Source organism: Scyliorhinus torazame, chromosome 18 (genome assembly GCF_047496885.1).
Source record: "Scyliorhinus torazame isolate Kashiwa2021f chromosome 18, sScyTor2.1, whole genome shotgun sequence".
Classification (NCBI taxonomy): domain Eukaryota; kingdom Metazoa; phylum Chordata; class Chondrichthyes; order Carcharhiniformes; family Scyliorhinidae; genus Scyliorhinus; species Scyliorhinus torazame.
The window spans coordinates 63,316,507-63,344,249 of record NC_092724.1 but is presented as its reverse complement, the minus strand read 5'-3'; the positions used below and the strand labels follow the sequence as shown (position 1 = coordinate 63,344,249).

General features: G+C 48.9%; 1 protein-coding gene across 3 annotated transcripts in view; it reads right to left on the bottom strand.

The window, feature by feature from the left end:
* Window positions 1-27,743, bottom strand: part of ankrd24 (ankyrin repeat domain 24) — a 215,155-nt gene that overhangs the window by 112,201 nt on the left and 75,211 nt on the right. For all 3 annotated transcript variants that reach the window (XM_072482820.1, XM_072482821.1, XM_072482822.1), the window contains 4 exons: window positions 25,054-25,161; window positions 22,821-22,868; window positions 11,863-11,961; window positions 9,725-9,794 (listed from right to left, as the gene is read on the bottom strand). In XM_072482820.1, coding sequence (XP_072338921.1) covers window positions 9,725-9,794; window positions 11,863-11,961; window positions 22,821-22,868; window positions 25,054-25,161 — 325 coding nt within the window. The remainder of the gene's footprint in view (window positions 1-9,724; window positions 9,795-11,862; window positions 11,962-22,820; window positions 22,869-25,053; window positions 25,162-27,743) is intronic.

Here is a 27,743-nt window from a genome sequence, read left to right as displayed (position 1 = left end):
ATTTTCAAACAGCTGCTCCCAATCCACATTCCCCAGCTCCTGCCGAATTTTGGTGTAGTTGGCCTTCCCCCAATTTAGCACTCTTCCTTTAGGACCACTCTCGTCTTTGTCCATGAGTATTCTAAAACTTACGGAATTGTGATCACTATTCCCAAAGTAATCCCCGACTGAAACTTCAACCACCTGGCTGGGCTCATTCCCCAACACCAGGTCCAGTATGGCCCCTTCCCAAGTTAGACTATTTACATACTGCTCTAGAAAACCCTCCTGGATGCTCCTTACAAATTCTGCTCCATCTAGGCCTCAGACACTAAGTGTATCCCAGTCAATATTGGGAAAATTAAAATCTCCTATTACCACCACCCTGTTGCTCCTACATCTTTCCATAATCTATTTACATATTTGTACCTTTATCTCACGCTCGCTGTTGGGAGGTCTGTAGTACAGCCCCAACATTGTTACCACACCCTTCCTATTTCTGAGCTCTGCTCTACCTGGTGCAGTAATGGTTTTGAAAGCCTTGGTTAGGGATTGTATGTATCTGCTGCAGTTTTTTAAAAATTCTGCTTTAAAAGAAAGACAGACACGGTGGCTGCAGAAGGTGCCATTAAGGTGTTGTAAAAGTGAGAACGTCATTATTTAAAAACATGAAATGAAATGAAATGAAAATCGCTTATTGTCACAAGTAGGCTTCAAATGAAGTTACTGTGAAAAGCCCCTAGTCGCCACATTCGCCTGTTCGGGGAGGCTGTTACGGGAATCGAACCGTGCTGCTGGCCTGCCTCGGTCTGCTTTCAAAGCCAGCGATTTAGCCCTGTGCTCAACAGCCCCAGTTATATTCATGCTTATATTCATAAGGAAGGGCCTAATGTGTTTTTGTTATAATTTCTGGGGAGTAGATAATTAGAGACATTGGACACAATTCACCCAAAACATGACTGCAATTTTGAACGGGTTTGGCGGGTTATTTTTGAGTGCGATCCAGACTTGTATTCACCAACACGTAGTCATTTTTGGGGGACTTGCAGAATTTCTCATTGGTCAAGCCCACGCTTAGAAATGTTTCCTGCAGTGGGGAACTAAACTCGCCGGCCAGATCGGCTCCTCAAAGATCGGGGTGCATTTTGAAAGGGTGCACTCATCTCAAAGTGGGCTTAAGCATCCCCCACACCGCCCCATCCATAATCAATGTGACCCCCCGCAGACATGGGTAACACCCCAAACCCTCGACTCCCGAGGGGCAACCTGCGCCCCATAAACAGAAGTTAGCATGAGTCCCCCCCACCACCACCTAGACCTGAGGATGACCCTGGCCCACACACGCCCATCCCAATGGGCAATGGGGCATCGCTCCCCCCAACCCCCCATCAAGTGGGCACACACCACGATGGGGTCGCTGAGGGTCCCATACCTTTAGGGTTCCCCCTTTAAGTCCTCACCCCTTTTCAGGCCACACACTTTCAGGACCCCCCCTTCACCTGCCTCCCCCTCCCCCCCCCCCCCCCAAACATTCTTTTTTCTTTAAATCAATTTAGAGCACCAATTCTCTTTTTCCAATTAAGATGCAATTTAGTGTGGCCAATCTATGTATCTTGCACATCTTTGGGTTTGTGGGGGTGAGACCCACACAGACATGGGGAGAATGTGCAAACTCCACACGGACAGTGACCCGGGGCCGGGATCGAACCTGGGTCCTCGGCACTATGAGGCAGCAATTCTAATCACCGCGCCACTGTGCTGCACCACCCCCTCCACATTCATGACACCCCTTCATACACCCTTCTCCCCTACACTTCATACCCGCTTTCATTGGCATGGTCCCACTCAGGCCCCATCCCTTGGCAGTGCCAACCTGACATCATGTCACCCTGAGACTACCAGCCTGGCACCAGGGCACTGCTCATGCCACCCTAGCAGTGCCAAGTTGGCACTGACAGAATGACAGGTTCACACTTCCAGGAAGACCGGGTGCCGGGGTAATTCCAGGGTACTAACCTGCCCTGTCGCAGATCACCCGGGGAGGTTCCAGAGACCTCCAAATTATGTCGGGTGCCACGGTTTGGGTGACCCACATATAATTTTTCACCTGCCGCAAAGCCCATTTTGGGCCTCTCCCACAATGGTCCTGGTGCAACCGGATCGGCGCCAGGTGTAACACGTTGGGGAAATTGCAACCATTGTGTTTAAACCCAAGTAATTAAGTCATGGGATTTGAGTGGGATAAAGATGAGGTTGTAATGGAAGGTCCAAGGCTGAAGCAATTTGTTTTTCAGTTAGTATAGATTTGGCTGTGAGCTGAATAGAAGCTTCTAAAAAGGCTGTCAAGTTAAGCAATAGTCTGACAGGGGTAAGAATCTGCAGGCTGTTTTCTCTTAGGATTTCTTCCTTTGCAATCAAATAACTCTATTCAAATGTATAGCAAGTAACTGTATTTAAGTGTTTTTTGACCTGTTGGGGGTTTCACTTAATTGGTGATAAAGAAGGCAGCAGTTAGGATTTAAAGTGTTTCATTTTATTGTTAAGTATGGTTAACTGGTCGTAATCTATATGTTTGTGCTGTTAAAGGTATTTTAATGCTGTGTTAATAGTAAAATTTGTTGTAATACACCATAGCCCCATGTCTGCATGGGATCAGTCCTGGAGCAAAGTGTCCTTTCCTCACCGTTTTACATTTTTTTAAAAGTATTAGGATATCTGTTTAGCATCCTTGTAAACCATAATAATCCCTCATTACTCTTAAGAAGATGGTGGTGAGCCCCTTCCTTGAACTGGTATAGTCCATGGGTGTGCACGTGCGTAGGTATACCCACAATGTTGTTAGGGGTGGAGTTCCATGACTTTGACACAACAATTATTCATATAGGATGGGTGTGATGTGTGAGGGTACCTTATAGATGGTAACATTGGAGCATTTGGTGCCCTTGTCCTTCTTGGCTTTAGCAGTTGCGGGTTCAAACGGTGCTGTCAAAGAAGCTTTGGCTCATTGCTGCAGTGCATCGTACAAATGACATACATTGTTGCCATTATGCACTGGTGGTAGAGGGAGTGAATATTTAAAGATGGTGGATGTGAGGGTGATCACACAGGCTGCTTTATTAAGGATGACGTTAACAGTTTTACATGGTTGCTCAAGTTGCATTCATCCAGATGTAAGGAACCTCTTTTAAATCCTTGTCTGTTCCTGGTTTCCTTTTAATGCCTGTCCTCCCCTCTTCAGAAATTAAGGACATTTTCTGTTTTCGATTGGGATTGGTAAAGTCTTTCAGAAGCTTCCAGAGAAGAAGGCAGGTTCCATTTTTGCTTTCAGTTTCATTCGGAGAAGGAGCTGGGCAGGAGCCTGTGAAATACCTCTGCCAGAAAGGCTGGAACTTTGTCTCTCTCTGATATACATCGGCTGGAGTGAGCAGGTCTGGACACTCAGTCCTGTGAAGGTTTAACTCCTGGTTTATATGCCTCAAGCTTTCTCTATCCAGCCTGGACTGTGAAGTCCTAGGGCCTAGTTTAGTAGTGGGCTAAACTGTTGGCTTGCAATGCAGAACAAGGTAGCAGCGGGCGTTCAATTCCCATACCAGCCTCCCCGAACAGGCGCCTGAATGTGGCGACTAGGGGCTTTTCACAGTAACTTAATTGAAGCCTACTTGTGGCCTTCTCCCGTGGATGGAAATGGCTGGCAAGAGGGGACATAGCTTTAAACTGAGGGGTAATAGATATAGGACAGAGGTCAGAGGTAGGTTCTTTACACAAAGAGTGGTGAGGCCGTGGAATGCCCTACCTGCAACAGTAGTGAACTCGCCAACATTGAGGGCATTTAAAAGTTTATTGGATAAGCATATGGATGATAATGGCATAGTGTAGGTTAGATGGCTTTTGTTTCGGTGCAACATCGTGGGCCGAAGGGCCTGTACTGCGCTGTATCGTTCGATGTTCTATGTTCTAATAAGCAATTATTATTATTAAATTTAACCTCTGATCAAAAGGCAGCAAACGGTCTCCAGCCGGATCTATGATAGCCTAACCTCTGTTTGATAGGCTGGGGAAAGCACAGAGCTGATAGCTCTCCCCTGTGATCTCTAAAGGTCTAGAAGAAAGGGCCTTTTAACTTCTCTTCACTACTGTTAATCTTGATCTGCAGAAAGAGCAGACAAGCATTCCAGCATTCCAGAGGCAGAGTGGACGGAAAACTCTCTTGTAAATTCTCATGGTGGGAACTTCAGTTTGACTCAGGTGAGGCTGATAGTCCCTCTGGTGGACGCAAGTTAGAATTGTGCAGACTGGAGGGGAATTTTCTGTGTGAAAGCCCAACTCAATGGAAGTGAAGGTAACTTCCCAGAGGAAAACTTACAGTCCAAGTGTTCTAGTTGGAGACAAACATTAAAAGATCCAAACCAACCAATGATTTCAACACTTTGCATCCTTGGAAGATCACTGACTACAAAGACAACCACCTCAAAGATTCAACTCACGGCCTTTTAATTCCTGTTATTTTTGATCCTTTCCCTAAGCCACCATGTATCTTGTCTTTTGTGTGTCTGGGTGGAGGGTGGGAGGTGGAGGGTGGATTGGTGAATAGTTAGATTAATAGACCATTGCTCTATTGTTTCCATTATATGTTTATCTCTTCCCTTTGACTTACAAATCTGGGACGAGATTCTCCGACCCCCCGCCGGGTCGGAGAATCACCGGGGCTGGCGTGAATCCCTCCCCCGCCGGTTGCCGAATTCTCCGGCACCGGATATTCAGCGGGGGCGGGAATCGCGCCGCGCCGGTTGGCGCGCCCCCCCCCCCCCCCCCCCCCCCGCGCGATTCTCCGGTCCGGATGGGCCAAAGTCCCGCCGCTAAAATGCCTGTCCCGCCGGCGTAGATTAAACCACCTACCTTACCGGCGGGACAAGGCCGATACCGGAGAATTTCGCCCCTGGTGTCTGTAAATCATTGGAGCAGCTGAGCGTCAAAGATCTCAGGAAAACATACAAATTATTGGTAAATTCACTTATGTTGGGTCTCTGATGGGGCTGGAACTGATGCGCACTAGCCCAGGGTTTCGTAACGCAGACAAGCGGAGAATGTTACTTCATACTCCTGACTTGAGACTTGTAGATGGCGGACAGGCTTTAGGGAGTCAAGAGATGCATTACTTGCTGCAGAATTCTCAGCTCTGAACTATTCTCTCTGGCTACAGTATCTCTATGGCTGGTCCAGTTCAGCTTGCGGTAAATGGTAACTCCCAGCATGTTAATGGTGGGGGATTTAGTGATGTCGGTGTCATTGAATGTTCAGGGGAAATGGTTAGATTCTCTCTGCTTGCAGATGGTTATTGCCTGGCACTTGTGTGTCACAAATGTCAGTTGACAGAATGTTTTCCAGACCTTGCTACATATAGACACGGACTGTTTCAATATATGAAGAGTTGTACATGGATTGTTCCTCACCATAGCAAATATCCCCACTTCTAACCTTATGATGGAGAAAACGCCTTTGATGGAGCAGCTGAAGATAGTTGGACATCGAACAGTACCCTGATGAAACCCTGTAGTAATTACCTGGGACTGAGATGATTGACCTCCAACAACAACAACCATCTTCCTTTGTGCCAGTTATGACTTCAACCAGTGGACATTTTTCCAATTTCCATTGACTTCAGTATCACTGGGGCTCCTAGATGTCACACTCGGTTAAATGCTGCCTTGGGGTTAAAGGCAGTCACTCTGACATGCCCTCTGAAATTCAATTTGAATGCCAATGTTTGGACCAAGGCTTTAAAGAGGCCTGGAGCTGAGTGATCCCGGTGGAGCCCAAACCAAGCATCAGTAAGCAATGGAAAACAATGAGCATTGTTTTGGAATGTGGAAACAAGACAGAACACAACAGGGACAATGAGTGGCATGGCCCACAATGATTTTGCATCTGAGGACAATCTGAACTGTTTGTTGGGAAAATTGACATCAGTGCTGCCACCCAGTCAGCACATGGGCAGTCACTCACTAATTATTCATGTGCTCATTTCAGTTCAGTTTTTACTAACTTACAAGTCACCACACCCATAAACAAGCTCAATCCATACGATCAACATTAGCAACACAATATAATCGCCCTAAATGGCAACAGTTCCTTGAATGCTTGGATTCACCTCCACTTCATCCCAGGCCATGAAGACACTTCAGTTCTTCCCGGAGATGGATACATTACCGTACCAGAGGTCAACATGCTTTGTCAACATTCAGGATTAGATTTGATTCGTGAATGATGGGAAAGATTAGTTTTTTTATTCTTTCATGGGATGTGGGCATCACTGGTTAGGCCAACGTTTGTTGTCCATTCCTAATTGCTCTTGTGAAGGTTGCGGTGAGTCACATTCTTGAACCACTGCAGTACATGTGTGTAGGTACACCCTCAGTCCTGTTAGGGAAGGAGTACTGGGATTTGAACCAGTGACGGTGAAGGAAGTCAGGAGGATGTCTGGTTTGGAGGGAAACTTGCAGGTGGTGATGTTCCCATGTGTCTTCTGCCCTTGCCCTTCTAGGTGGTAGAGATCTCGGATTTGGAAGGTGCTGTCCAAAGATCCTTTGCGATACCCTGTAGTTCATTGCTGCCACTGTGCAACGGTGGCGGGGGAGTGAATGTTTATGGATTGGGTGGCAATCAAGCACACTGCTTTGTCCTGGATGGTGCTTCTCGAGTGTTTTTGGAGCTGCACTTATCAGACAAGTGACCATCACACTCCTGACTTGTGTCTGGTAGATGGTGGATAGACTTTGGGGAGTCAGGTATTGAGTTACTCATTGCAGAACTTCCAGCTTCTGACCTGTTCTTATATTTATATGGCTGGCCAGTTAAGCTGTTAGTCAATGCAACTCAGGATACTGATATTGGGGAATTCAGTGATGATAATGCCAGTGATGATAATGCCATTGAATATCAAGCAGAGATGTTTGGATTCTCCCATATTCTCTCATTACCTGACCTTGCTTGCCATTCCTAATCCAAAGCATGAATATTGTCCAGGTGTTGCTGTATCTGGACACAGACTTCTTCAGTATCTGAGGAATAGTGAATGGTGTTGAACATTGTGAAACAATCAGCAAACATTCCCATTCTGACCTTATGATGGAATGAAGGTCATTGATGCAGCAGCCGAAGATGGCTGCACCTCAGACACCAGCCTGAGGAACTCCTGCTGACATGTGTTGTGATGATGACTTCAAGAAAATCTCAACCATCTTCCTTTGTGCCAGGTATGACTCCAACCAGTGGAGTCCCCCAAGTCCCATTGACTCCCATTTGGCAAGGGCTCCTTGGCACTCAGTGATGTTTGATGTCCAGGTACTTTTCAAAGGATGTGAGGCAATCAGCCTCTACCACCCTCTCAGGCAGTGCATTCCAGACCGTCGCCACTCTCTGGGTAAAAGAGCTTTTCCTCAACGCCCCTCCCCCTAAACCTCATGCCCCTCACCTTGAACTTGTGTCCTGGGCAATGTTCCACATTGTTGTAGCTGTACGAGAACAATTTAGCTAGGATTTCAGCTAGTTTTAGAGCATAAAATTTCAATACTACTGCTAAATGTTGTAAGGACTCATAGCCTTTGTAGTATCTAGTTTAACCATTTCTTGATATCTTTTTCGAAGATTTTTATTCCTTTCTCAGAGTTACAAAGTCAATGCGCAGAATGGACGCGGCAAACCCTTAATTCTGCTCCTTGCTTACTCCAAAAATCAATTCAAATCGAATCCAATTCATGGTCTCCACAAAAGAGACACACTATATCCAAGCTGACAAGAACAGGCATCACACCTGACCTTCGGCTTGATCTTAGCCAAAAGGTCAAACACCATTTCTTGATGTCCCGTGGAGTGAATCGAATTGGCTGAAGATTGGCATCTATTATGCTCGAAACTCCATGAAGAGGCCATCATGTATCATCCACTTCTGGCTGAAGATGGCTGCAAAAGCCTTAGCTTTTGCACTGATGTGCTGGTCTCCCCCATCACTAAGGATGAGGATATTTTTAAAGCCTTCTCCAGTGAGCTATTTAATTGTCCACCACCATTCGCAACTGGATGTGGCAGGATTGTAGAGCTTAGATCTGATTTGTTGGTCTTGGCATATCTTAGCTCTGTCTATCGCATGTTGTTTCTGCTGAATGACAGGAAAATAGTCCTGTGTTATAGATTCACCAGGTTGACACCTGGGGCGAAATTCTCCCCCAACGGCGCGATGTCCGCTGACTGGCGCCAAAAACGGCGCCAATCAGACGGGCATCGCGCCGGCCCAAAGGTGCGGAATGCTCCGCATCTTTGGCGGCCTAGCCCCAACATTGAGGGGCTAGGCCGACGCCGGAGGGATTTCCGCCCCGCCAGCTGGCGGAAATGGCGTTTGTTGCCCCGCCAGCTGGCGCGGAAACGCGGCGCATACGCGGGAGCGTCAGCGGTCGCTGACAGTTTCCCGGCGCATGCGCGGGAGTGTCAGCGGGCGCCGACAGTTTCCCGCGCATGCGCAGTGGGGAGAGTCTCTTCCGCCTCCGCCATGGTGGAGGCCGTGGCGGAGGCGGAAGGGAAAGAGTGCCCCCACGGCACAGGCCCGCCCGCGGATCGGTGGGCCCCGATCGCGGGACAGGCCACCGTGGGGGCACCCCCCCGGGGTCAGATCGCCCCGCGTCCCCCCCCCCCCCAGGACCCCGGAACCCGCCCACGCCGCCTGGTCCTGCCGGTAAATACCAGGTTTGATTTACGCCGGCGGGACAGGCAATTTCTGGGCGGGACTTCGGCCCATCCGGGCCGGAGAATTGAACGGGGGGTCCCGCCAACCGGTGCGGCCCGATTCCCGCCCCCGCCCAATCTCCGGTACCGGAGACTTCGGCGGGGGCGGGGGCGGGATTCACGGCGGCCAACGGCCATTCTCCGACCCGGCGGGGGGTCGGAGAATGACGCCCCTCATTTTTAAGAAAGCCTGGTGCTGTTCCTGGCATGGATGCCCAATTTCAAGTTTCCAGATTTGTTCTAAGTCCATCCTATTTAACACAAGATGGAGGGTTTCCTCAATGTGAAGATGGGGCTTCATGTGGTCCAGAGTCAATGACTGCTGCCGCCTCTGGTGGGTCTATCCAGCTGGGAGGATAGGATATATGCAGGACTGGTGTTAGTATTTGCTGTAAAGTATGCTGCAATGAGTATAACTATGTCAGGCTCTTGCGTGACTCGTCTGTGGGACAGGTCTTCCAATTTTGGCACAAGCCGCCAGATCTTAGTAGGGAGAACTTTGATGGATTGACAGTGCTGGATGTGCTTTGGTGCCTGGCTTGATGCCAGACTGTCCATCCAGCTTCATTCCTTTCTTACTTTGTCGCGGTTTAGTAGAACTGAGTGGCTTCTTAGACCATTTATGAGTCTACCACATTGCTGGGCCTGGAGTCACATCTAGGCCAGTTGATTCAACAGCCATTGTGGGATTTGAACCCATGTCCTTAGAGCATTGGCCTGGGCCTCAGGCTTTTGAGCTACTCGTTCAGTGTCATGATCACTGCGCCATCGCTCACGAGGGATATGGCAATAATGTGGGCAAATATGGTTAGAACTGTATTCTCACGCAATCTTAACAACAGCAATGAACTGTTTGGCTTCAATGGCATACTTCTATGTATTTCTCTACATTATCAAAACTCATAAATTCACATAATTACATAATTAAAATGAGTGTAAAAATGTGATTGCAGCTCCAAACTTGGTGTACCTGGGAAACTGTCAAGCATCTCTTCTTCAACCATGAGTTCGCTTTCATTATCCTCCTGATGTTTTCCCTGCTAAGAGTAGAAAGCAGTTCAATTAGGAAGTGGAACTCTAGATATTCCTCATCTTTCCCAGTATCTCGGCCGATATCGATCCCTCAAACAATGTTACTGTAACAGGCTAACGGGTTGTTCATCTCACTATGACTTGTGCAATATTGGCTCTGTGGCAACAATTAACATACTTTAAAAGCAATCCGTCTAATGTTAATTCCCCAGTGAAATCCTGACAATACTGTGTAATGTCTTTGTATGGTTATAGAAAAAGAGTGGGGAAGGTGGACTGATTGGTAGGTAGTGGTGAGTTATCCTTTTGAACCTCTGCAATGCTGTAACCGAGTGGCTTGCTGGACCACCTCAAAGGGTAGCTAGTGGTGTGCAGCTGGAGTCACATGTAGGTCAGGCTGGGTGGGGACCGTCATGTCCTTCTTTAGAAGATATTAACAAACCAGTTAGTATTTCATGACACTCTAACAGGTTTTTTTTTACCAGCACCGGCTTCCTATGTCCACTTCTTAATTAAAATTTGAATTCACGCTGTCCGGGTTATCAGTCCAGGCTTTTTTTACATTTTTAATAACATTAAAATTGGAATATAAACTTCAAAATCTGAGAATCCTCGTGCTGATTCCAATAGCCATCATTTTGAGTGAGCTGTCAGTTATACGAGCCTGCTACGATCAAGATTAATTTGGTCAGTCTTTGTTTGATAAAGCAGACAAAACAAGTATGATGTAAAAGTATATTATCTTTTGAATGTTTGAAGTGCAGTTAGAGGTTAGCTTTTTGTTAATTTGTTCGTGTGCAATGGACATCACCAATAATATCTATTTGCTCTTCACAAGATAGTGGCAGACCACCTTCTTAAACCACTGCAGTCCATCAGTGAAGGTTCTGCTACTATGCTGGATAGGGAGGATTTTAACTCACTGATGATGAAGGAACAGCAATATATACGGCGGCACAGTGGTTCGCACAGCTGCCTCACAGCGCCAGGTACCAGGGTTCAATTCCAGCCTTGCGTGACTGTGTGGAATTTTCACGTTTTCCCCATGTCTGCGTGCGTTTCCTCTGGGTGTTTCAGTGTCCTCACACAGTCCAAAGATGCGTGGGTTAGGTGGATTGGCCAGACTAAATTGCCTTTTAGTGTCCAGGGATGTTCAAGTTCGGCCACAGGGTTAGGAGGATAGGGTGGGGTGCTCCTGGGTAGAGTGCTCATTCGGAGGGTTGGAGCAGACTCAATGGGCCGAATGGCCTCCTTCTAAACTGGAGGGATGCTATGAATATATGATATATGTCCATGTTAAGATATTGTAAAACTTGAAAGGGAGCTAGGAATGTGTTCTCTGCACTTCTTTCTAGTACCAAAGTCAATCTGATCAGAACAAAGGCTCCGCTTTCTCTGCTTGCTGTGACTGATGGCAAATGGGTTTCAGTCAGTTTCAATCAAGCTCTTGGTGGGGACAGATCCACAGCAAAGAACCAGCCACAACTCAGTACCTGTACTGACCAACATCAAATTGACAAAGTTGCTCAGAGACCACAGGTGTGCCACTGGTGCAATCAGGGTGGGTTGACTTACACCAGATTTTACATTTTCAGTTAAAGGTACTGAAGTTTCTGTAACTGTCTCACACCTGCTTTGGGAGTGACTGTCAATGACACTGGTGACCAGGGTTTTGCCCAAAGCTATCTGATATGTAAAACGTCAGTCTAAACGTTAGTGGGCATGTTCCTGCAGCAGGTGCTCAGGGGGAAGCCGGGCCTCTTTCACTTCAACTGATTGACGGGTGTCTGGATAAGTGGCCGAGGTTACATGGCAGGGGATCACCGCGAATGTAAATACTTGAGGAAGGGAAACCTGTAGCCCCCATCCAATCCAGCCTATCTGTGACTCCAGTCCCATACCAATGTGGTTAATTCTGAAGTAGTCGAGCACGACATTCAGTTGTATCAAACTCACAGGGCAAATTGTTATGTGAACAGTTAATGCTGCCGGTGTCAGTGAAAACACATCCTAAGAATTAATAAAAGAAAGGTATCCTCTGTTAATCGATGATATTCATTTAAATAGATCAATTACCTCATACAAAAACAGTCTGCCCTTTAGGGTTCCAACCTGCTGGGTAACATCTTGATGCTCTTTCTCTTTCTCAGTTAGTTTATTTGTCAGCTCCTGTATCTGTGAACATTATCAAACTTATTAATAAAGGTTTAGATTGTTCTTCATTTAGAAAAGGTTATATAGATTTTCCTTTTCAGTAATCAAAGGCCAACACAGGGAGACCATCATTACTTACATTGTTTAGTCAAACAGATTATTGACCATGAATTCCCTTTGGATCCTGCTCCTTCTGAGTCCTCTGACATCAAAAACACACATTTTTTCTTTAGTTTTTCCTATTAAGGGACAATTTAGCGTGGCCAATCCACCTAACCTGCACATCTTTGGGCTGTGGGGGTGAGACCCACGCAGACATGGGGAGAACGTGCAAAGTCCACATGGACAGTGACCTTGGGCTGGGATCAAACCTTGGGTCTTCAGCACCGTGAGGCAGCAGTGCTAACCACTGCACCACCATGCCGCCCACAAACCAAGTTAAAAGTCAACGGCTCTCCAGATTTTCCAGTCCCAAATGCCTGCTGGTGTCGGGACCGGAAAATAAGTTCTCTGTTCATGAAATCTACACCATCAAATCAGCTGCAACCACAATTGAATTTTTCCCCACATAATGCTACACATCAATGAAGTCTGCATGTAAATTCATCCCTTCTGTAGGCACAGATAGTCTTATAGATGAGCCAAAGACTTTCACAAATACGTTAAGAAATAGGAGTAGGAGCAGGCCATTCGGCCCTTTGAGCCTCCTCCAGTATTTGTAGTATTATGGGCCAGGGTTTAGAGACCCCCAAAGTGTACATGGATTTCACCTGACCCACAACTTTTAATAGATTGTGGTATGGGGAGCACACGGCCCACTCTACAGGTGTGGTACAGCAGAAATGGAAAAGTATTTTTTAAAGCAAAACAATGTTTATTCTATGAACTCAAGTTAACCTTTTTAAAACATAGTGAACATCTTAGCAACCATTAATTCAAATACGACCCCCAAAGAATACAACACTAAGTAATCCTTTAAGATTTCCTTTTAACATCCATAAGACTTAAAAACACCTTTTTACAGAAAGACATCAGGCTTAACTTCACTACTGAGAACAGTTACCAGATTGAAATCAGCAAATGGACACTCAGAAGCGTGCAGAGATTCACACATATCCCGCTGTGATTGCAGCTTCTCCAAAACTAAAATGAAACCAAACCCACCCTGCAGCAAAAAGCCTAAAGCAAAAGCAAAAAGCTGGCAGACAGCCCAGCTCCACCCACACTCTGACATCACTGCAGTAAACAACACCCATTTTTTAAGTACACCCAGTACAGTTATTCTATAAAAATACCCATTTCTTAAAGGTACTCTCACATGACAGTAGGAAAACAATTAGGAGCAGGAGGAGACCATTCAGCCCTTCGAGCCTGCTCTGCTATTCATTATGATCATGGCTGATCATCCAACTCAATCACCTAATTCCACCTTCTCCCCATATCCTTTGATTCCCTTTCGCCACAAGTGCTATATCTAACTGCTTCTTGAAAACATACCTGGCTGGATTCTTAATCCCTCAGCTGCGTGTATCTTGGCGGTGCGCAATATGCTGGCGATGGGATTCTATACTCCTGCTGCTTGTTAATGGGATTTGCCATTGAAGCCACCCCAAACTGCCGGCAAACCCGCGGGCTTGGTGTGCTGCCGGGGGGAAAAGTGAACACAATCGCCGGAGAATTCCGGCCATAGTGTTTTGGCTTCAACTACTTTCTGTGGTAGTGAGTTTCACAAGCTGACCACTCTCTGGGTGAAGAAATCTCACCTCATCTCAGTCCTAAATGGTCTTCCCCATATCCTCAGACTGTGACCCCCTGGTTCTGGACACGCCCACCATTAAGAGCATCCTTCCTGCATCTATCTTGTCCAGCCCTATTGGAATTCTATGAGGCCCCCCCCCCCTCATTCTTCTGAACTCCAGCGAATACAATCTTAATCCATTCAATCTCTCATCATACATCAGTCCTGCCATCCCAGGAACCACACGGTGGCACAGTGGTTAGCACTGCTCCCTCACAGTGCCAGGGACCCAGGTTCAATTCCGGCTTCAGGTGACTGGGTGGAATTTGCGCTTTCTCCCCATGTCTGTGTAGGTTTCCTCCGGGTGCTCCGGTTTCCTCCCACATTCCAAAGATGTGCAGGTTAGGTGGATTGGCCACGCTAAATTGTTCCTTAGTGTCCAAAACTGTCAGCTGGGGTTACTGAGTTTTGAGGATAGGGTTGGTATGTGGGCCTAGGTAGGGTATTCGGTGCAGATCCGATGGGCCGAATGGCCTCCTTCTGCACTGTAGGATTCTGAGATTCTATAAATCAGTCTGGTAAACCTTCTCTGCATTGCCTCTACACCAAGAACATCCGTCCTCAGATAAGGAGACCAAAACTGCATTGTACTCCAGGTGTGGTCTCACCAAGGCTCTGTGTAATTGCAGCAAGACATCCCGGCTCCTGTCCCCGAATCCTCTCGCTATTAAGGCCAACATATCACTTGCCTTCTTTACCACCTGCTGCACCTGCATGCCTATCTTCAGCGACTGGTGTACGAGGACTCCCAGGTCTTGATGCACATTCCCCTCTCCTAATTTATGGCCATTCAGATAATAATCTGCCTTCTTGTTTTTGCTCCCAAAGTGGATAACCTCACATTTATCCAAATTATATGGCATCTGCCACTCAACATGTCTGAATCACACTGAAGCATTTCTGGATCCTCCTCACAGCTAACCCTCCCACCTAGCTTTGTGCCTTCTGAAAATTTGGAGAAATTACATTTCATTCCCTCATTTAAATCATTAATATGTATTGTGACTAGCTGGGGTCTTAGCACTGATCCTTGCAGTTGCATCAGCCACTGCCTGCTGTTTGGAAAAAGACCCATTTATTCCTACTCTTTGTTTCCTGTCAGCCAACCAGTTTGCTACTCAGCTCAATACACAATCCTCAATCCAATGCACTTTAATTTTACACGCTAATTTCTTTGTGTGGGACTTTGTTGAAGGCCTTCTGAAAGTCCAAATAAACAACATCCATTCAGGGATTCAAGGGAGACCACCCTTCATCAACTCTACCAGTTAAATCCTCGAAGAATTCCAGTAGATTTGTCAGGCCCCTTCATAAATCCATGCTGACTCTGTCCGATCCTGCCACTGTTTTCCAAATGCTCTGCTGTAAAATCTTTCATAATGGATTCTAGAATTTTCCCCACTACTGATGTCAGGCTTACTGGTCTATAATTCCCTGTTTTCTCTCTACCTCCCTTTTTAAATAGTGGGGTTACATTAGCTACCCTCCAATCTGGTTTAGCACATTGGGCTAAATAACTGCCTTTTAAAGCAGACCAAGGCAGGCCAGCAGCACGGTTCAATTCCCGTACCAGCCTCCCCGAACAGGCGCCGGAATGTGGCAACTAGGGGCTTTTCACAGTTACTTCATTGAAGCCTACTTGTGACAATGTGCGATTTTCATTTTCATCTGTAGGAACGGTTCCAGAGTCTATAGAATCTTGGAAGATGACAAGTAATGCATCCACTATTTCTCGCGCCATTTCCTTAAGTACTCTGGGTTGTAGATTATCAGGCCCTGGGGATTTAGCGGCCTTCAATCCCATAATTTCCCCAAGATTCAGTGAAGTGGTGGGTGATCTAATTTAACACTATTTTCCTCCACTATCCCCAAATTTCTTGATGTTTCTCAAATGTAGAAATCTATCAATCTCAGTCTTCAAGACACCCAACGTTTGAGCCTCCGCAACCCTCTGGGGCAGAGAATTCCAAAGGTTTACCATCATCGGAGTGAAGATATTTCTCCTCATCTCAATCCTAAATGGCCTGCCCCTTATTATGAGACTGTGTCCCCTGATTCTAAACCCCCAGCCAGAGGGGGAAAAAAAACTTCCTGCATCTACCTTGTCGAGCCCTGTAAGAATTTTGTATTTTTGAATGGGATCTCCTTGGTTGGTGTGTTATTACAATATGCAAGTACTTTGATTTGGGGTCCTGCAAGCACACCAACATAATCTGAATAGAAAGCACTATTTTGCAAATTAAATGTGGATTGCTAATAACCCGAAAATGTGTACCCGGATCCCTATTGATATTCAGAAGTAACGGGCACGATTTAACAGAAAAATTTCAAATGTCATTTTGGCTGAGATTGGTGGGGTGTTCCTCGATGGCCACGTTGGCGAGGTCGTGGCTCATACTTACCATCCCCGCAAGCTTCTCACCATTACTGGCTGTCTCACCATTTGATTTACCAGACTCGTGCCTCAGTTTCTCGCAGCTGCTTTTAAACGTTCCCTCACCACTCACTCAACGCACAAATATGGCAGCACGTAAACCTGCTCCTCGCTTTGGGGATGCCAACCTGGCCAGGCTTCTTGATGTTGTTGATGCGAGACAGGACATGCTAATCCCCCAAGGGGGTTGGAGGACCAGCCGCAGGGTCACCAATACCGGCTGAGTGGCAGTGGCTGTCAGTTTGGGCTGCATGACAAGGAGGATGTCAGAAGAAGATCAACGATCTCCACCGAGCTGTAAAGGTAAGTACCACCTTTCTCCTGGCATCAATTCCATTTGTCCCCCCTCAAATTCCCAACGTTCCCCCCGCCCCACAAATCACTGGCTGACACCTCGCACTCTCCCCACATCTGGGGCGAGATTCGCCGACCCCCCCGCCGGGTTGGAGAATCGCCGGGGGCTGCCGTGAATCCCGCCCCCGCCGGTTGCCGAATTCTCCGGCACCGGATATTCGGCGGGGGCGGGAATCGCATCGCGATTCTCCGGCCCGAATGGGCTGAAGACCGGCTGCTAGAATGCCTGTCCCACCGGCGTAGATTAAACCACCTATCTTACCGGCGGGACACGGCGGCGTGGGCGGGCTCCGGGGTCCTGGGGGGGGCGTGGGGCTATCTGGTCCTGGGGGGGTGCCCCCACAGTGGCCTGGCCCGCGATCGGGGCTCACCGATCCGCGGGCGGGCCTGTGCCGTGGGGGCACTCTTTTCCTTCCGCCTTCGCCACGGTCTCCACTATGGCGGAGGCGGAATAGACTCCCTCCACAGCGCACGCGCGGGGAGCGGCCACTGACGCTCCTGCGCATGCGCAGCCCGAGATGTCATTTCCGCGCCAGCTGGCGGGGCACCAAAGGTCTTTTCCGCCAGCTGGCGGGGCGGAAATTAGTCCGGCGCGGGCCTAGCCCCTTAAGGTTGGGGCTCGGCCCCCAAAGATGCGGAGGATTCCGCACCTTTGGGGCGGTGCGATGCCAGACTGATTTGCGCCGTTTTGGGCGCCGGTCGGTGGACATCGCGCCGATACCGGAGTATTTCGCCCCTGATCTTCGTGCTTGCGCCTCAGAACCCACTGACAGCCATCAACACAACCGTTTCATGTCCACCTACGGTACCCACACATGCCACGACTGCTGTAGCCCCCCCAATTCATCAAGCGTGTGGCTCACAGTGCCCTCTCACCAGAACTGAGGATCCACTGCCCTTTCACCCAGATGACCTGAATCAAATGAGTTGTTTATGTCAGACAAAATTATCTTTCCCTCTCACTGACCACATGTCCATCGTCTCGCAGGATCTCCATCTGATGGGGCCATCTGGAGTGGTTCCCCCTCCCCCTACCCAAGAGATCGCCTCAGAGGAGACCACCATCAAGGTGTTACAGCTATCACCCTCACCCTCCACCGGTGCAGAGACACACACCTCGCCAGACAACATTAGTGAACAGGTTTCTGGGGCACAATCTGGTGAACACCACACAGTTGCTGATGTACATCAGGTGGAGGCAAGAACATCCAAGGGAGTCAGCAGTTGGAGGTCTGCTGGATCCCAGGACTCAGCTGAATCCCAACCAGATGCCGACAAGGTTATTCCAGAGATGATGCAAATGAGAAAACAAGACCATGAGATTCAGGAGGGAATGTCAGCGACATTCCAGCATTTGCATAGCCAGTTGGAAGAGTCCCAAAGGCTACAGGCGCTGGAGATAATACCAACAATGTGTGGCACCAAGGCCAACACTGATACGGTGGTGACCGCAGCGGAAAGCCTGGAGCACAACGTCAGCGTCTTGAATGGTCGTGCCCAAGGCATAGCTCAGTCTGTGACAACCATGGCTGAGGGTCTTGATATCCTGTCTCAGTTGCTAAGGGACATCTCCCAGATACAATTGAGCATTGCAGAGGCACTGCAGAGCATGACCCAATCACTGAGGACCACCGCAGAGGCCGACATGGTGCATTGTGGGCAGCACGGTAGCACAGTGGTTAGCACAGTTGCTTCACAGCTCCAGGGTCCCAGGCACGATTCACGGCTTGGGTCACTCTCTGTGCTGAGTCCTCACGTTCTCCCAGTCTCTGCGTGGGTTTCCTCCGGGTGCTCCGGTTTCCTCCCACAGTCCAAAGATGTGCAGGTTAGGTGGATTGGCCATGCTAAATTGCCCTTAGTGTCCAAAAAACGTTATGTGGGGTTACTGGCATACGAAGATAGATTGGAAGTGTGGGATTAAATGGGGTGCTCTTTCCAAGGGCCGGTGCAGACTCGATGGGCTGAATGGCCTCCTTCTGCACTGTAAATTCTATGATCTATGAATGGGGAGCCTCCCGGACCGAGAGAGCCAGATGACTCAGAAGCCTCTGGAGCTCACTCAGCTGCCCCCAGGGAGTCCTGTCAGGGAGGATGAAGTGCTAGAGGCCAACCTGGGGCCTGCCACCAAGGAGATGACGGCGGTTTCCAGGTCTTCCAAATCCCCTTCTCCTGACACCGGTGCATCGTAAGGGCAGCGGGCACAACAGGGTGGCACGATGACACCAGTGACACTGGTTAGTCAACCGGGGCCCCCTAGTTCCAGGCCCTCCAGAGGACATCTGGCAAGGGCAACAAAAGGCCACAGGGCCGGAAAACAGCAGGCTGCCTCCATCTCTGATTTGCATACTTAGACGAAGCACTAGACCGTGAAAGATTAAGAAGAGAGAGGATCATTGAATGGGCACTGGGAGGGGGGTCCCTGTCACCATCTGCGGCTAGGGGGAAAAGAAATGTCAAATGTTCACAATTAAATCATGTTACACCTGATACATGTGAAGCCTTTGTTATATAAATCTTCACAGCGGGCCTGCCAGCACCATCACCCCAATTTCCCTCTGTTCTCCCACCCCCGAGGCACAATGGTCAAAGATCACAAGCCTGTGATGCAGACCTCGTTCAGAGGATGGGTGTCAGCAGTAAGACAGGAGTCAGACTGTGGCATAAACTGAGGAGCACCAGAGCTTTCCTCACAATGAGTGATTATCATCATCCTGCCTTGTATGCTGACACTCTGACAGTGCCGACACAGGCCCATCACCCCGAGGTGATGTTACACAGACCCTCGGAGTGTAGAACAGTGTAGTCGGGGGGCGTGGTGGGGGGAGGGAGTTCAGGTGGGGAATGGGGAATGAAGAGATTGGTGGAAGGAGGGATGGGGCAATGGAGGGATTGGGGGAAGGAGAGATTGGGGGAGGGGGGGTTTGCTGATGGGCAAAGCCTTGTCCTAGAAGAATCGGGTGAGGATGAGGGCCTCCCTGGTCCTCTGGGAATGCCAGTCCCTTTTCGCTGCCTGTCCTCCATCCTCAGGTTCCTCCTACCGGTCCTCCAGGGCTCATCCTCCATCCCCTCCTCCTCTTCTTCAAACAAAGTCACATGTTCCTCCTCCTCCTGAATGTCGCCCAGCTGCTGTGCCAGCTTGTGGAGGGCACAGCAGACCACCACAAGCTGGAGACCCTCTGGGGGGGGGGGGGTGTACTGCAGTGCACTACCAGAGCAATCCAGGCATCAGAACCGTATTTTGAGCAGTCCGATGCGCTGCTCAATGACAGCACGGGCGGCAGCATGGGCCTCGTTATATCGGGTCTCCACCTCGGTCTCAGACCACTGCAATGGCATCATCAGCCAGGACTCTTCATTCCCTTCCTGTGAAGGGAGTTAAAGTCGTCAAGCTGGGCAGGTCCTTGAAGATGCTGGGGATCTCCAAGTGTTCCAGGACGTAGCTGGGAAGCGTGCACACACTTGCATAATCCCGAGGTGCGAACTCGCACATGAGTTAAAGATTGGAACTCCTTCCTTTTAATGAAGGGCACTCCCAGATGCTCCAGTGCGCTCAAGGTGATATGCGAGTCATCAATTACCCCCTGGACCTGGAATATCCCAGCGATGACAGAGAATCCTGCAGCCCGGGCAACCTGGTGGACCTGGTCCAGCTTCAATTTGATAAAATCTGATGCTCAAGCGTGCCTTGCTTGTGATATGCCACACAACTCGAGCCCTGGAATGATCCAATTGCATTGGGGCTCAGGGCTGCAGTGACCTTCACGGCCACCAGCATTGGGTGTCCTCCTCTTCCACGGGATGCCAAGCCGCAAGGATGTGGCACAGGTGCCGCACTGCCTCTTTGTTGAGATGGAGTCTCCTGCAGCACATGCTGTCCGTCATCGACTTGAAAGACCAATTACACCTGTACACCTTGGCCCATTGCAGGCATTCCCTGCTGGTTGGCTGGGTTTTCAGGGTGTGCAGCGGTCCCCTGCACCTGGATGCCGCCTCTAGCCTGCGTCAACACTGCTGCCTTCCCCGGCTTCTGACCGCCTGGGCTGCCACCTGCACTGCGAGGGCAGCCTCTGCGGGAGCGGCATAACCACCCATATTGTTATATCTGTAAGGAATTGGAGAAGGCGACAGACCGACAATCAGTGAGGGCTTCCACCCCGGGACACCCGAACCCCCAAGCCTCCCTATGCCTTCTCTCAGAGCGACATCCACCTCACTCTGCTCACTCACCACCGGCCACACACCCATGCCAGGAACATTAGGGATACCATGCTCAGGTGCCCTCCCCTGATCCACACATCCTACGGTGGCGAGGACATCCTGTAGCCACCTAAATTGGCCAACTCCCGATTTAAAATGGCGAACGGCAAAGGCTGATGGGAAAGTCTGCCAACACAGGAAGAAACCAGCAGGTGCAGGTTTTGTGTATATAACTCTGCAAAAGCCCAGACAGCATTGATACCAGCGACCATCAGAATAATAATGTAGCAACCATCTACATACTAATGAGCAATCCCCGGGAGCAATAGCAACATTTGGGACACGCAAAACTAAGCCAGACTCCCCGGCGCCAGCAGGAGCCAACACAAAAGAGGTTAACGAACACCTCAAGACCACCCATCGACCAGGGAACCGCTCCAGTATTGGAGAAATCGAACCAAGCAATTGGAACAAAGTCCAATCACCTAGAACCAGGTACAGGGTCCGCCCCAAAAGGCGGGAAGCCCCTGGGGACTATAAAGTTAAGCCCCCAAGTTCAACTCGCTCTCTTCGTCCTGCCCGGGTCACTCAGCAACGCGAACCAACCTTGACCGTGACCGGTGCAGTGACCGTCGAAAGAAGTAAGTCTCAAGTCAACGCTCGCTACGAGATAGGCGCTCCTAGCTACCAATCCGTACCAACTTCGAATCCCGCAGACTCAGAACCCGAACGAAAGGCCATTTGTTCCCCTGATCTGGTGGGCCTGTCCGAAGCTAAGTATAGGTCTGTTAGTTGTAGAAGTAGCTTAGACGTAGAATTTGTGCAAGAGTAGCGATTACTGTGCTTTGATTTGAATCTTACTAATCGGTGTATTGAGTTATTGATCATTACTTGGACTTGAACCTCGTGGCGGTATCATAAAGATACCTGGCGACTCGAGAGCAAAGGTAATAAAACAGAGCAATTGAACCAACCGGAAAGTTAGCAACAATCCCCAGTGCTGAAGCCCAGTTCTTGAGTGTTTGATTGTTGGCTGCTGTCTCTATAATTCTGACACTTCTGGAGTTCAGACACACTGTTCAGGCGTCGAAGGTTGATTGAAATGCGATGCAATAATTATCATCTGAGACATGGCACCTGTACCCACGAGAAGCCACTTCAGAGCTGTGAAGTGCTCTCACAACTAACAAGGCCAATTCCCCATTAGCAATAATCTTCAGCTGTGAAGGGAGTTAAAGTGTCCTTCAGCATAGAGCCCTGCAGGGCTCTGTCGTGAAAGTGTTTGGTAGGACAAACAGGCAGCAGCTGTTGTTGCCCCTGTTATGGGTATCCACAATCTTTAAAGATGGCTTGGAGGTCTCACAGACGCGAAGTCCCTTACTGCCCCACCTCCCTTCCCAACCGGCCTAGGGATGACCCTCAACCTGGAACCGTTCAGCCACCCGACCAAGCCCAACGCCCCTGAAGGATCCCCCATCCGCCGCTTCGAGCACTGGGGCAGCAGCTCCGGTGTCCTTGAGCTGCATGCCTGAAAATGGAAATGGCTACTCACCTCCTCACTTCTCCTCAGCAGCCATTGCGCCAGCTTCACGTTTTTAAAATGGAGTACTAAACGACGCTCGTGTGATTTCTCGCTGAGGAGCCAGTTAATTACAGGGAGGCCATCGCATTCGACTGCAATCTCATTGATGAGATGCAAATGAATACAAATGAGGATTAATGATATGCTCGCCATATATGGGCATGATCCGGAATTCGCCATCGGTAGTCGGCCGATTAGATACCAAACTGATTTGCGACTGGTGGGTATCTCGATTTTGGCCTTTTCCGCTATTTACCCAGCGTGCCCAGATCAATGCCGGGCGCAACACGGTGTTTTAATCACTCCCAATGTCTACTCCTTTTTGAGTTTGGCAGTTGGAATAAAATAACTTTCTTAGTGCAATCAAATTTGAATTATCTTGAATTTGAATTCATGCTTCCGATTAAAATCAGTCAACTATAACAACTAATATTATCCAAATTCAATACTATGGCAGCTCTGAAAGAATGACGAGAATGTTTGGCTGCCACAAATTATTTTGAAAATAAAAGTACCTGATTTTCCAGTTTCTGGATTCCACAATCTTTTGCAATCATCACTCTCTGAAATCAAAAAGGAATTCCGAAGATTTAATTGCATCTTTCCCATGTCAATCATATACCACAGCCAATGTGTAAAACTGGCTATGCAGTTAACCAAAAGCATGGTCTACCGATCCCTGAACCCCGTACAGCTGAGAAACCAATCAATTCAGAGTTATGGGGTTGGGAAATGCTCACTCAAAATATAAGCACTGTTCGTTCACAAATCAAAACAGATGGACTTTCCGTCATGTAAAGGAGACTGAGTAAAATGCAACCTCCATTTAAGCATGAGCTTTATATAAGTGACAACTTAACTCAGTGCTGATGACAAAGTGAAGTGGATGATTCGGGTTAGTGGCTGCAGGACCTGTGTTGAGAGATATTTAAATCTAGACTGAATAGAGGTGTCCTGGGCCGGAATTCTCCGGCTGTTGGGGGTTCTCTTTTCCCGCTGGGGTGCACCCCCGCGGCGTGGAGTGGTTTCAATGGGAATGCCCATTGACCCAGCAGTGGGAGTAGAGAATCCCACTGGCAGCGAACGGTGCGCTGCCGAGAAACACGCGGCTGGGGGACCGGAGAATTCTACCCCTGGTCAGATTGCTATAGAATGGTGCTTTGGGTACATACACAGAGTTACCAATATATGAATGAGGAGCAGGAGTAGGCCATTCAGCCCCACAAGCCTATCCCGCCATTCAATGTAATTATGGTTAACTAACTCCACATTCCGCCTACGCTCCATAACCTTTGACTCAATTGTTATTCAGAAATCTATTGAATTCTGTCTTTAAAATATTCATTGACCCCCCACCTCCAGCACTCCGTGGGGAAGAGAGTTCCCAAAACTCATTACCCTCTGAGAGAAACATGTCGTCTCATCTCCGTCTTAAATGGGAGATCCCTTATTTTTAATCTCTGTCCACCGATGAAAGGCCATTGATTTGAAAGTGTGGGAAAAATTAATCAGGTTGTCTTAAAAAACAAAGACAGATGGGATTCCTGCTTCTATTAATTGAGGTTTACAGGACATAGCTGAAGTATTGTGTTCAGTTCTGGTTGTGCACATCGAGAAGGAGGTCCAAATTTGGGGAGGCCTTCGACAAGATTCTGTTGCAGAGATAAGGAGGTAATAGACATACCAGGGTTGTTTTCAGAAGGTTAAGGGGAGATTTAATAGAGATCCATAGGATAGATCCATAGATTCCCTGTAGTGCAGAAGGAGGCCATTGGGCCCATCAGGTTTGCACTGACCCTCTGAAAGAGCACCTTACCTAGGCCCACTCCACTGCCCTATCCTCGTAACCCCATCTAACCTGCTCAGCTTTGGACTGTGGGAGGAAACCAGAACGCTCAGGAGAAACCCACGCAGACACGAGGAGAATGTGCAAACTCCACACAGTCACCCAAGGCCGGAATCGGGTTTGAAATTCAGAATTGTTTTGACAGAGCAGATAAGAAGAAACTATTTCTACTGGTTAAGGGGGTTACTAGAGGCCACAGATTTAAGGTAATTGATAAAGGAACAAAAGAATAGATGAAGAATTATTTGTTGCATAACACGATGTTACAATCTACCAGAAAAGGTGGTGGAAGCAGATTCAGTTGGAATTCTCAAACTGGCTGACAACAGGGAAAGGAAACATTGACTGGGTGATGGGGAAAGAGTGGGGGACTGGGGGATAGCTCGTTTTAAGGAAATGACACAAACACGATGGGCCAAATGGCCTCCTTCTGTGCTGTACAGGGCAAAAGTTGTTAATCACGTAAACCCATTCACTTACACAGAATTAAAATCAGGCCCCAAGAACCCAGCCACACATTTCCACTGCAGTGGTTAATTAGATTCCTGATTTGAATCAGTTGTGGTTTGGTACTGTGCGGTAAATATGAAATTGGTGTCAATCAGTTGTTGGTGTGACACAGAGGTTTGCATGCTTAACAAGTGTGATGGGGCAAATTGCGCATCAGATCCAAGACTCTTATGGATATTATTGTTAATTATATTAACCGTGGAGTGTGATGAAACCTGAACAAGAAGCTCACTGGGGTTGAAGTGATTCATCATTATTTTCTGAGAGTTCCTCATGCTTTCTAATAGAGAGCAGTGCGTTTGGACAGCAAGCCCAAGTCGGCAGCTGGATTAATGGGAACGTAGTGCGCTTGTCGTCCTCATGTCTGAGTACAAGGTGGTGAAAAGCGTTACCTCCCGCTGGCACTTGTCCACCAGCTGCTCCAGGTTGCTGATGGTCTGCAGTAAGTGTTGTCGTTCCTGTTGAAGCAGATCTACCTCCTCACTTAGTCTCTGATCGTTCTGTGAAATGGACATAGGCGATCAAAGGGACAAATGCACAGGTGAATGTGGACCGAGTTTACATAGAACAGTACAGCACAGAACAGGCCCTTCGGCCCTCGATGCTGTGCCGAGCATTGTCCCAAACCAAGATCAAGCTATCCCACTCCCTGTCATTCTGGTGTGCTCCATGTGCCTATCCAATAACCGCTTGAAAGTTCCTCAAGTGTCCGACTCCACTATCGCAGCAGGCAGTCCATTCCACACCCTAACCACTCTCTGAGTAAAGAACCTACCTCGGACATCCCTCCTATATCTCCCACCCCGAACCTTATAGCTATGCCCCCTTGTAACAGCTACACCCAACCGAGGAAATAGTCTCTGAACGTCCACTCTATCTATCCCCCTCATCATCTTATAAACCTCTATTAAGTCGCTTCTCATCCTCCTCCGCTCCCTCAACCTTTCCTCATAAGACCTACCCTCCAATCCAAGCAGCATCCTGATAAATCTCCTTTGCACTCTTTCCAATGCTTCCACATCCTTCCTATAGTGAGGTGAAACCGAGTTTATTTTACTTCCAGCCCGCTGCACCCCACTCTCTACAAGTTGTGTCTCTTATTCTCAAACTGATGAAGAGGTTTACCGAGATAATCTAGTACTGCCACTGGGCAGAATGTGGTGAAGCTCCCTCGAGGGGAAAATGAGATGAGGCACATAATTACATAATTATACCGGAGGCAAAATATCACCTACCCAAATGGGATGAAAGTTGGAAAGAACAAAGAACAAGGGAAATTACAGCACAGGAACAGGCCCTTCGGCCCTCCCAGCCAGCGCCGATCCAGGGGCGGGATTCTCCGACCCCCCGCCAGGTTGGGGAATCGCCGGGAGCTGGCCTGAATCCCGCCCCCGCCGGTTGCCGAATTCTCCGGCACCGGATATTCGGCGGGGTGGGAATCGCGCCGCGCCGGTTGGCGCCCCCCCCCCCCCCGCCCTGGCGATTCTCCGGCCCGCGATGGGCCGAAGTCCCGTTGCTGGAATGCCTGTCCCGCCGGCGAGAATCAAACCACCTATCTTACCAGCGGGACAAGGCGGCACGGGCATGCTCCGGGGTCCTGGGGGGGTCGCGGGGCGATCTGGTCCCGGGGGGGTGCCCCCGCGGTGGCCTGGCCCGCGATTGGGGCCCACCGATCCGCGGGCGGGCCTGTGCCGTGGGGGCACTCTTTTCTTCCGCCTTCGCCATGGTCTCCACTATGGCGGAGGCGGAAGAGACCCCCTCCACTGCGCATGCGCGGGGATGCCGTGAGCGGCCGCTGACGCTCCCGCGCATGCGCCGCACGGCAAAGTCATTTCCGCGCCCGCTGGCGGGGCACCAAAGGCCTTTCCCGCCAGCTGGAGGGGCACCAAAGGCCTTTCCCGCCAGCTGGTGGGGCGGAAATCAGTCCGGCGCGGGCCTAGCCCCTCAAGGTGAAGGCTCGGCCCCTCAAGATGCGGTGAATTCCGCACCTTTGGGGCGGCGCGATGCCGGACTGATTCGCGCGTTTTTGCCGCCGGTCGGCAGACATCGCGCGATTGCGGAGAATCCCCCCCCAGATCCTTTATCTAAACCTGCCACCTATTTTCCAAGGATCTACTTCCCTCTGTTCCCCGACCGTTCATATATCTGTCTAGATGCACATCTTAAATGATGCTATTGTGCCCGCCTCTACCACCTCCACTGGCAAAGCGTTCCAGGCACCCACCACCCTCTGCATAAAAAACTTTCCACGCACATCTCCCTTAAACTTTCCCCCTCTCACCTTGAAATCGTGACCCCTTGTAATTGACACCCCCACTCTTGGAAAAAGCTTGTTGCTATCCACCCTGTCCATACCTCTCATAATTTTGCAGACCTCAATCAGGTCCCCCCTCAACCTCAGTCTTTCCAACGAAAACAATCCTAATCTACTCAACCTTTCTTCATAGCTAGCACCCTCCACACCAGGCAACATCCTGGTGAACCTCCTCTGCACCCTCTCTAAAGCATCCACATCCTTATGGTAATTTGGCGACCAGAACTGCACGCAGTATTCCAAATGTGGCCTAACCAAAGTCCTATACAACTGTAACATGACCTGCCGACTCTTGTACTCAATACCCCGTCCGATGAAGACAAGCATGCTATATGCCTTCTTGACCACTCTATCGACCTGCGTTGCCACCTTCAGGGTACAATGGACCTGACTCCCAGATCTCTCTGTACATCAATTTTCCCCAGGACTCTTCCATTGACCGTATAGTCCGCTCTTGAATTAGATCTTCCAAAATGCATCACCTCGCATTTGCCTGGATTGAACTCCATCTGCCATTTCTCTGCCCAACTCTCCAATCTATTTATATTTTGCTCTATTCTCTGACAGTCCTCCTCGCTATCTGCAACTCCACCAATCTTAGTATCATCTGCAAACTTGCTAATCAGACCACCTATAACTTCGTCCAGATCACTTATGTATATCACAAACAACAGTGGTCCAAACACGGATCCCTGTGGAACACCACTAGTCACCTTTCTCCATTTTGAGACATTCCCTTCCACCACTACTCTCTGTCTCCTGTTGCCC